The 11,532-nt window shown below is 54.8% G+C and overlaps 1 protein-coding gene across 4 annotated transcripts in view; it reads right to left on the reverse strand.

Moving 5' to 3' along the window:
* vps28 (VPS28 subunit of ESCRT-I) overlaps positions 1 to 8,836 on the reverse strand; it is a 39,632-nt gene extending 30,796 nt beyond the window's left edge. The window contains exons 1-3 of one of the 4 annotated variants that reach the window (XM_038798740.1): positions 8,709 to 8,836; positions 2,986 to 3,054; positions 1,326 to 1,354 (exon numbers count right to left, since the gene is read on the reverse strand). In XM_038798740.1, coding sequence (XP_038654668.1) covers positions 1,326 to 1,354; positions 2,986 to 3,054; positions 8,709 to 8,835 — 225 coding nt within the window. In that variant the 5' untranslated portion in view covers position 8,836. The other 3 variants (XM_038798741.1, XM_038798742.1, XM_038798743.1) reach the window with 3 other exon arrangements.
* Positions 8,837 to 11,532: the final 2,696 nt, after the last annotated feature.

Consider the following 11,532-nt stretch of genomic DNA (forward strand, 5'->3'; position numbering starts at 1 on the left):
GATATCCATGGTTGATTTTCCCTCTTTCTACCGTCCTTCCTTTTTGTTGGTATAAACCTTTGCTGAGCACTGTGAAAAATCGCTTGGAAAATTCTCCACTCTTCCACCATAAAGTCTTTGCTCCCAGTCTACCGTAGCTAGTTCTTCTCTCATCCCATTGTAATCTTCTTTGTTTAAACACAAAACACTAGTATTTGATTTTACCTTCTCACCCTCCATCTATATTTTAAATTCCACCATATTGTGATCGCTCCTTCCGAGAGGATCCCTAACTATGAGATCATGAATCAATCCTGTCTCATTACACAGGACAAGATCTAGGACCGCTTGTTCCCTCGTAGGTTCCATTACATACTGTTCTAGGAAACTATCGCGGATACATTCTATAAACTCCTCCTCAAGGTTGCCTTGACCGACCTGGTTAAACCAATCGACATGTAGATTAAAATCCCCCATGATAACTGCTGTACCATTCTACATACATCAGTTATTTCTTTGTTTATTGCCTGCCCCACCATAACGTTACTATTTGGTGGCCGATAGGAGTAGTCTATCAGTGACTTTTTCGCCTTACTATTCCTGATTTCCACCCAAATGGATTCAACCTTATCCTCCATAGCACCGATGTCATCCCTTACTATTGCCCGGATGTCATCCTTATTTAACAGAGCTAATCCACCTCCCTTACCATCCACTCTGTCCTTCCGAATAGTTTGTTACCCTCGGGTATTTAACTCCCAGTCATGACCATCCTTTAACCATGTTTCCCCTGGACACAGTGCTCATATCTATCGGCCCTGTTTGAGGAATGTGAAATGAAAATGAAAATCGCTTATTGTCACAAGTAGGCTTCAATGAAGTTACTGTGAAAAGCCCCTAGTTGCCACATTCCGGCACCTGTTCGGGGAGGCAGGTACGGGAATTGAACCGTGCTGCTGGCCTGCCTTGGTCTGCTTTCAAAGCCAGCTATTTAGCCCAGTCTGCCTGAAAAACCTTATCGTTTAAGGTAACAAGGTGAAGAGATCTTGGATATTAATCAGTGACTTAAACCCCAGCCAGCACTGAGCGTCTATATTAGAATGGAGAAGTATGTTCTATGGCAAGTGATAAACTGGCGTCTCAGTGTATTCTTCACAAAGGCTTGGGGATTCCACTGAAGAGTGTGTTCCCCCCCATCCCTCCCCCAACAGTGTGCTGTTCCCCCACCCAGCCAATGTGTACCCACCAAGCCAAGCCAACACCCACCCACCCATACCCCTCTCCTAACACACCCACCTCCCATCTCCCAGACCCTCCCACCAACAGCACTGTCATCGATTGCTCACCTCGTACAGTTCCGGTTTGTTCCCTTGACCTGAAAATACACAAGAACACAAAGGGTGAGCTTCAGCGATCAAATCACCAGCCAGCTGTTGGGAGAGTACCCCAGGACCGAGTTATCAGCAGCCAGCTGTTGGGAGAGTACCCCAGGACCGAGTTATCAGCAGCCAGCTGTTGGGAGAGTACCCCAGGGCTGAGTTATCAGCAGCCAGCTGTTGGGAGAGTACCCCAGGACCGAGTTATCAGCAGCCAGCTGTTGGGAGAGTACCCCAGGGCTGAGTTATCACCAGCCAGCTGTTGGGAGAGTACCCCAGGGCTGAGTTATCAGTAGCCAGCTGTTGGGAGAGTACCCCAGGACCGAGTTATCAGCAGCCAGCTGTTGGGAGAGTACCCCAGGGCTGAGTTATCAGCAGCCAGCTGTTGGGAGAGTACCCCAGGACCGAGTTATCAGCAGCCAGCTGTTGGGAGAGTACCCCAGGGCTGAGTTATCAGCAGCCAGCTGTTGGGAGAGTACCCCAGGGCTGAGTTATCACCAGCCAGCTGTTGGGAGAGTACCCCAGGGCTGAGTTATCACCAGCCAGCTGTTGGGAGAGTACCCCAGGGCTGAGTTATCAGCAGCCAGCTGTTGGGAGAGTACCCCAGGACCGAGTTATCAGCAGCACACACTCGAGGGTAAAAACTGAGGATTGCACAACATTCAATCTCCTCAGATAATGAAGCAGTCCGTGTCCAAATGCAGCAAGACCTGGACAATATCCAGGCTTGGGGCTGACAAGTTACATTTGTGCCACACAAGTGCCGGGCAATGACCATCTCCTTCAAGAGACAATCTAATCACCGCCCCTTGACATTCAATGGCATTACCATCGCTGAATCCCCACAGTCAACATCCTGGGGGTTACCATTGATCAGAAACTGAACTGGACCCGGCCAGATTAATACTGTGGCTACCAGGGCAGGTCAAAGGCGAGGAATCCTGCAGTGAGTAACTCACCTCCTGACCCCTCCAAAGCCTGTCCACCATCTACAAGGCACAAGTCAGGAGTGTGATGGAATAATCTCCACTTGCCTGGATGGGCGCAGCTCCAACAACACTCAAGAAGCTCAACCCCATCCAGGACAAAACACCCCACCCAACTTAAACATTCACTCCCTCTACCACCGACACACAGTGGCAGCCGTGTGTACCATCTACAAGATGCACTGCAGGAACTCACGAAGGTTCCTTAGACAGCACCTTCCAAACCCACGACCACTACCATCTAGAAGGACAAGAGCAGCAGATACCTGGGAACCCCACCACCTGGAGGTTCCCCTCCCAGTCACTCACCACCCTGACTGGGAAATATATCGGCCGTTCCTTCACTGTCGCCGGGACAACATCCTGGAACTCCCTCCCTAACAGCACAGTGGGTGTACCTACACCTCAGGGACTGCAGCCATTGAAGAAGGCAGCTCACCCCCACCTTCTGAAGGGCAACTCGGGATGGGGAATAAAGGCAGGTCTAACCAGCAATGCTCATCGCCCCCCTGTGAGTGAATTAAAGCCATGTTGTGTTGCCACCATTTGCCGCTGGGTGTGATGTGAGCTAGTCCCAGTGGTGTGGGGGGTTTTGTTGCTGAGAGTATCCCAGAGACAGAAGAGCAATTGTTTAATAACCTCACCTCCAACACCAGCATTTGCTGCGATGCCTTGAAACATTTTGTCTGGAAAACGTTCTCTTCCCGTGAAACCTGTATCAGAAAGAGAAATATCAGAGCTTGCGACCTGGGCAGCACCCAACACCAGCACCCGTACCCAACACCAGCACCCGTACCCAACACCAGCACCTGTACCCAATACCCGTACCCAACACCAGCACCCGTACCCAACACCAGCACCCGTACCCAACACCAGCACCCGTACCCAACACCTGTACCCGTACCCAATACCCGTACCCAACACCAGCACCCGTACCCAACACCCGTACCGTACCCAATACCCAACACCAGCACCCGTACCCAACACCGGCACCCGTACCCAACACCGGCACCCGTACCCAACACTGGCACCCGTACCCAACACCGGCACCCAACACGTAAACCCCACCCAGCCCACCTTCCATTCAGATTTTACAGCACACACAGAAAGAAGCCACTTGGCCCAGCATGTCCACGCCAATTAACAAAGATTGGACGACATTAATCCCATTTTCCAGTGTTTGCCTGTAGCCTGGAGATTATGGCAAAGTGGTGAATACCTCAATGCTTCCATTACGAGAGTTTCTGCCTCCACCACCCTTTCAGGCAGCGAGTTCCAGATTCCCACCACCCTCTGGGTGAAAAGGTTCCTCCTCAGATCCCCTCTTACCGTAAATCTCTGCCCCCCCCCCCCCCGGTTATTGATCCCTCTACCAGTGGAAACACTGCCGCCTTCCTATCCACCCTATCTATGCCCCTCATAATCCTCAATCAGGTCCCCTCTCAGCCTTCGCTGCTATAAGAAAACAGCCCCAGCCTATCTAATCTTCCCTCGTGGCTCAGACCCTCCAACCCTGGCAGCATCCGGGTAAACCTCCTCTGCATCCTCTCCAGTCACATCCTTTCTATTATGTGGCTTCCAATCAACGTACAGTAAGGTAGCACAGTTGGTTAGCACTGTTGCTTCACAACGCCAGGGTCCCGGGTTTGATTCCCGGCTTGGGTCACTGTCTGTGGAGTCTGCACGGTCTCCCCGTGTCTGCGTGGGTTTCCTCCGGCTGCTCCGGTTTCCTCCCACAAGTCCCGGAAGATGTGCTGTTGGGTGAATTGGACATTCTGAATTCTCCCTCTGTGTACCCGAACAGGTGCCGGAGTGTGACAACTAGGGGCTTTTCACAGCAACTTCATTGCAGTGTTAATGGAAGCCTACCTGTGACAATAATGATTATTAATTATGTCTGTGTCATCCCCAAACTTCTTGATCAAACCCTCTATCCAAATCATTGGTGTACACCCCAGGGCCCCGGCACTGTGGAACCCCACTGGAAACAGACTTCCCTTCACAGAAACACCCCTCCGTTTCCTGCCCCTCAGCCAATTCCGACCCCAATGGGCCAATTTGCCTTGGATCTCATGAGCCTTTACTTTCTTGACCAGTCTGCCGTGAGGAACCTTATCAAAAGCCTTGCTAAAGTCCCCACTGACCACACCAAATGCATGACCCTCATCAACACTCCTCGTGAGCTCTTCAAAAAATGATTCAACTTGTCAAACACGTCTCCCCATCAACACCGCCTTCCCATATTGACTATCCATGATTAATCTGTGTCTATCCAAGTGCAGATATATTCTGTATCCCAGAATTCTTTCCACTAACTTCCCCACAACCGAGGTTACATTGTCTGGTCTGTAATTTCCTCGTCTATCTCAACCTCCCTTTTTTAATAATGGGACAATGTCAGCAGTTCTCCAGCCCTCTGGCACCTCACCTGTGGCCAAAGAGGATTTTAGAATTACTGCCATGCCCCGATGTCACCTCCCCCAACAGCCTGCGATACATCTCATCCGGGCCTGGGGATTTATCCTGGGGATATATCTTATCTGGGCCTGGGGATTTATCCACTGTTAAACCTGCTAGTATCTCCTTTCAATAATAATTTTGTCCAATATTTCAGTCCTGTACCCTCACATCTGGGCAGCATGGTGGTTAGCATAAATGCTTCACAGCTCCAGGGTCCCAGGTTCGATTCCCGGCTGGGTCACTGTCTGTGCGGAGTCTGCACGTCCTCCCAGTGTGTGCGTGGGTTTCCTCCGGGTGCTCCGGTTTCCTCCCACAGTCCAAAGATGTGCGGGTTAGGTGGATTGGCCAGTCTAAATTGCCCTTAGGTGTCCTAAAAAAGTAAGGTTAAGGGGGGTTGTTGGGTTACTGGTATAGGGTGGATATGTGGGCTTGAGTAGGGTGATCATTGCTCGGCACAACATCGAGGGCCGAAGGGCCTGTTCTGTGCTGTACTGTTCTATGTTTCTATCTACGCCATCACCCAAGACCACCATCCTCTACCCACAGCCCGATCCCAAAACACCCTGCCCCATTCCTTACTCACATCCCACGAATACCTTCACCTCTACCTCTGTAATATCCTCCAGCCCCAGAAACCTCCGAGAAACTGGCGTTCCTCGAATTCTCAGCGTCCATGATTTTAACCTGTCCAACCTTGGAATCGCCTCCTGAATCCTCTCCGACTCTAAACCTTTCCCAGCTCCGTCTAAGATAATCCATTAAAAAACAGCTGTTTGAGCAAATGTTTGGTCATTTGTCCTCACATCTCATGAACAGGTTTGGTATTTGTTTCAGAGAGTCGCTGTGAACAATCTAGGAATGTTTTACTGTATAAAAGGTGCCAAATAAATAAAGTTACTGCCATTAGTAAAGAGGACAACAGCGGCAAACAATACAACAAGGGGAAGTGGATAATGCCGACCCTCTGACAGTGCGGCACTCCCTCAGTACTGACCCTCTGACAGTGCCGCACTCCCTCAGTACTGACCCTCTGACAGTGCCGCACTCCCTCAGTACTGACCCTCTGACAGTGCAGCACTCCCTCAGTACTGACCCTCTGACAGTGCAGCACTCCCTCAGCACTGACCCTCTGACAGTGTAGCACTCCCTCAGTACTGACCCTCTGACAGTGCAGCACTCCCTCAGTACTGACCCTCTGACAGTGCAGCACTCCCTCAGTACTGACCCTCTGACAGTGCGGCACTCCCTCAGTACTGACCCTCTGACAGTGCAGCACTCCCTCAGTACTGACCCTCTGACAGTGCAGCACTCCCTCAGTACTGACCCTCTGACAGTGCGGCGCTCCCTCAGTACTGACCCTCTGACAGTGCGGCACTCCCTCAGTACTGACCCTCTGACAGTGCGGCACTCCCTCAGTACTGACCCTCTGACAGTGCAGCGCTCCCTCAGTACTGACCCTCTCACAGTGCAGCACTCCCTCAGTACTGACCCTCTGACAGTGCAGCACTCCCTCAGTACTGACCCTCTGACAGTGCGGCACTCCCTCAGTACTGACCCTCTGACAGTGCGGCACTCCCTCAGTACTGACCCTCTGACAGTGCGGCACTCCCTCAGTACTGACCCTCTGACAGTGCGGCACTCCCTCAGTACTGACCCTCTGACAGTGCGGCACTCCCTCAGTACTGACCCTCTGACAGTGCAGCGCTCCCTCAGTACTGACCCTCTCACAGTGCAGCACTCCCTCAGCACTGACCCTCTGACAGTGTAGCACTCCCTCAGTACTGACCCTCTGACAGTGCAGCACTCCCTCAGTACTGACCCTCTGACAGTGCAGCACTCCTTCTGTACTGACCCTCTGACAGTGCAGCACTCCCTCAGTACTGACCCTCTGACAGTGCAGCACTCCTTCTGTACTGACCCTCTGACAGTGCAGCACTCCCTCAGTACTGACCCTCTGACAGTGCGGCACTCCCTCAGTACTGACCCTCTGACAGTGCGGCACTCCCTCAGTACTGACCCTCTGACAGTGCGGCACTCCCTCAGTACTGACCCTCTGACAGTGCAGCACTCCCTCAGTACTGACCCTCTGACAGTGCGGCACTCCCTCAGTACTGACCCTCTGACAGTGCGGCACTCCCTCAGTACTGACCCTCTGACAGTGCGGCACTCCCTCAGTACTGACCCTCTGACAGTGCGGCACTCCCTCAGTACTGACCCTCTGACAGTGCGGCACTCCCTCAGTACTGACCCTCTGACAGTGCAGCGCTCCCTCAGTACTGACCCTCTCACAGTGCAGCACTCCCTCAGCACTGACCCTCTGACAGTGTAGCACTCCCTCAGTACTGACCCTCTGACAGTGCAGCACTCCCTCAGTACTGACCCTCTGACAGTGCAGCACTCCTTCTGTACTGACCCTCTGACAGTGCAGCACTCCCTCAGTACTGACCCTCTGACAGTGCGGCACTCCCTCAGTACTGACCCTCTGATAGTGCAGCACTCCCTCAGTACTGACCCTCTGACAGTGCGGCACTCCCTCAGTATTGACCCTCTGACAGTGCGGCACTCCCTCAGTACTGACCCTCTGACAGTGCAGCGCTCCCTCAGTACTGACCCTCTCACAGTGCAGCACTCCCTCAGCACTGACCCTCTGACAGTGTAGCACTCCCTCAGTACTGACCCTCTGACAGTGCAGCACTCCTTCTGTACTGACCCTCTGACAGTGCAGCACTCCCTCAGTACTGACCCTCTGACAGTGCAGCACTCCTTCTGTACTGACCCTCTGACAGTGCAGCACTCCCTCAGTACTGACCCTCTGACAGTGCGGCACTCCCTCAGTACTGACCCTCTGACAGTGCGGCACTCCCTCAGTACTGACCCTCTGACAGTGCGGCACTCCCTCAGTACTGACCCTCTGACAGTGCGGCACTCCCTCAGTACTGACCCTCTGACAGTGCAGCACTCCCTCAGTACTGACCCTCTGACAGTGCGGCACTCCCTCAGTACTGACCCTCTGACAGTGCGGCACTCCCTCAGTACTGACCCTCTGACAGTGCGGCACTCCCTCAGTACTGACCCTCTGACAGTGCGGCACTCCCTCAGTACTGACCCTCTGACAGTGCGGCACTCCCTCAGTACTGACCCTCTGACAGTGCAGCGCTCCCTCAGTACTGACCCTCTCACAGTGCAGCACTCCCTCAGCACTGACCCTCTGACAGTGTAGCACTCCCTCAGTACTGACCATCTGACAGTGCAGCACTCCCTCAGTACTGACCCTCTGACAGTGCAGCACTCCCTCAGTACTGACCCTCTGATAGTGCGGCACTCCCTCAGTACTGACCCTCTGACAGTGCGGCACTCCCTCAGTACTGACCCTCTGACAGTGCGACACTCCCTCAGTACTGACCCTCTGATAGTGCAGCACTCCCTCAGTACTGACCCTCTGACAGTGCGGCACTCCCTCAGTATTGACCCTCTGACAGTGCGGCACTCCCTCAGTACTGACCCTCTGACAGTGCAGCACTCCCTCAGTACTGACCCTCTGACAGTGCAGCACTCCCTCAGTACTGACCCTCTGACAGTGCGGCACTCCCTCAGTACTGACCCTCTGACAGTGCGGCACTCCCTCAGTACTGACCCTCTGACAGTGCGGCACTCCCTCAGTACTGACCCTCTGACAGTGCAGCACTCCCTCAGTACTGACCCTCTGACAGTGCAGCACTCCCTCTCCCTCAGTACTGACCCTCTGACAGTGCGGCACTCCCTCAGTACTGACCCTCTGACAGTGCAGCACTCCCTCAGTACTGACCCTGTCTCTGGGCCTCAGTCCGCGGGTCTGGGTTTAAATACTCCCCGGAGGGAGTGACGCTCGGACACCGGGACACAGACCCGGCCCCTCAGCCGCACTCACCCGCTGCCGGATCCGGAGCCGCTCCTGCTTCTCCCCTCCCGATACAGCGACCCCCGCGGCCCGGAGCGGAACCGCATCCCGCTACCTCCCGGTACAGCGACCCCCGCGGCCCGGAGCGGAACCGCATCCCGCCACCTCCCTACACAGCGACACCCGCGGCCCGGAGCGAAACCGCAATCCGCCCCCTCCCGACACAGCGACTCCCGCGGCCTGGAGCGGAACCGCATCCCGCCACCTCCCGACACAGCGACCCCCGCGGCCTGGAGCGGAACATAACTGCGCCCCCTCCCGAACAGCGACACCTGCGCCCCCTCCCGGAACCGCACTGCGCCCCCTCCCGGAACAGCGACACCTGCGGCCCGGAGCGGAACCGCAGCCGGTTATCCGAAACTCTCACGCGAGCCGCCCGCCCTCAGCCTCCCTCCATCCCTCACACTTCCCTCTCTCCCTCACACTTCCCTCCATCCCTCACACTCCCCTCACTCCCTCACACTTCCCTCTCTCCCTCACACTTCCCTCTCTCCCTCACACTTCCCTCCCTCCCTCACACTCCCCTCACTCCCTCACACTCCCCTCACTCCCTCACACTCCCCTCACTCACTCCCTCACACTTCCCTCACTCCCTCACACTCCCCTCACTCACTCCCTCACACTTCCCTCACTCCCTCACACTTCCCTCCATCCCTCACACTTCCCTCCCTCCCTCACACTCCCCTCACTCCCTCACACTCCCCTCACTCCCTCACACTCCCCTCACTCACTCCCTCACACTTCCCTCACTCCCTCACACTCCCCTCACTCACTCCCTCACACTTCCCTCACTCCCTCACACTTCCCTCACTCCCTCACACTTCCCTCCCTCCCTCACACTCCCCTCACTCCCTCTCACTCCCCTCACTCCCTCACACCCTCACACTTCCCTCCATCCCTCTCACTCCCCTCCCTCCCTCACACTTCCCTCACTCCCTCACACTTCCCCCTCTCCCTTACACTTCCCTCCCTCCCTCACACTTCCCTCACTCCCTCACACTTCCCTCACTCCCTCACACTTCCCTCACTCCCTCACACTCCCCTCACACCCTCACACTTCCCCCTCTCCCTCACACTTCCCTCCCTCCCTCACACTTCCCTCACTCCCTCACACTTCCCTCACTCCCTCACACTTCCCTCACTCCCTCACACTTCCCTCTCTCCCTCACACTTCCCTCACTCCCTCACACTTCCCTCCCTCCCTCACACTTCCCTCACTCCCTCACACTTCCCTCACTCCCTCACACTCTCACACTTCCCTCCCACTCTCACACTCCCCTCCCTCACACTTCCCTCACTCCCTCACACTTCCCTCTCTCCCTCACACTTCCCCCTCTCCCTCACACTTCCCTCACTCCCTCACAGTTCCCTCACTCCCTCACACTTCCCTCTCTCCCTCACACTTCCCTCACTCCCTCACACTTCCCTCTCTCCCTCACACTTCCCTCTCTCCCTCACACTTCCCTCACTCCCTCACACTTCCCTCACTCCCTCACACTTCCCTCACTCCCTCACACTTCCCTCTATCCCTCACACTTCCCTCTGTCCCTCACACGTCCCTCACTCCCTCACACTCACAGTTCCCTCACTCCCTCACACTCTCACACTTCCCTCACTCCCTCACACTCCCCTCACTCCCTCACACTTCCCTCACTCCCTCACACTTCCCTCACACTCTCACACATCCCTCACACTTCCCTCACACTTCCCTCACTCCCTCACACTCCCCTCACTCCTCACACTTCCCTCACTCCCTCACACTTCCCTCACTCCCTCACACTTCCCTCACTCCCTCACACTTCCCTCACACTCTCACACATCCCTCACACTTCCCTCACACTTCCCTCACTCCCTCACACTCCCCTCACTCCTCACACTTCCCTCACTCCCTCACACTCCCCTCACTCCTCACACTTCCCTCACTCCCTCACACTTCCCTCACTCCTCACACTTCCCTCACTCCCTCACACTTCCCTCTGTCCCTCACACTTCCCTCCCTCACACTTCCCTCTCTCCCTCACACTTCCCTCTCTCCCTCACATTTCCCTCACTCCCTCACACTTCCCTCTCTCCCTCACACTTCCCTCACACTCTCACACTTCCCTCTCTCCCTCACACTTCCCTCCCTCCCTCACACTTCCCTCCCTCCCTCACACTTCCCTCCCTCCCTCACACTTCCCTCCCTCCCTCACACTTCCCTCACTCCCTCACACTTCCCTCTCTCCCTCACTTCCCTCACTCCCTCACACTGCCCTCTATCCCTCACATTTCCCTCACTCCCTCACACTTCGCTCACTCCCCTCTCACTCTTTGCTCACACCCTCATTCACCTCACTTTCCTCACAAGTTCACGTTCCTGTCACTCCTTCCTCACTCTCCCCACCCTCACTCTCCCCTCACTCTTTACTCACTCCCTCACTCTTTCCCCTCTCCTCCTCCCCCCTTATCCCTTCCCTCCCTCATGTTTTTTCCTCTCCCCCGCACCTCCTCCATCCCTTCCCTCTCCTCCGCATCCCCTCCTTCCCTCCCTCCTTCCATCTATCCCTCCCCCTGGCTCCCATTAGAGAATGAGAGGATCCTAGCAGGAAATGTAATAATGTGTAGCAAGAGTTTCTGCAGAGAATTGAGAATGGAAAGAGTGAATGAAGTGAGTGTTGGTCCCTCTATGACAGCCGGGAGTTAAACGTTGATGTAGGGAAATAGCAGATGAATTGAACAAACAATTTGCTTCTGTCTTCATGAAAGATGTTGCAAAAAACATTCCTGTAACAGCTATACACCAAGAATTGGAACA

The sequence above is a fragment of the Scyliorhinus canicula genome, chromosome 5, assembly GCF_902713615.1.
Source record: "Scyliorhinus canicula chromosome 5, sScyCan1.1, whole genome shotgun sequence".
Classification (NCBI taxonomy): domain Eukaryota; kingdom Metazoa; phylum Chordata; class Chondrichthyes; order Carcharhiniformes; family Scyliorhinidae; genus Scyliorhinus; species Scyliorhinus canicula.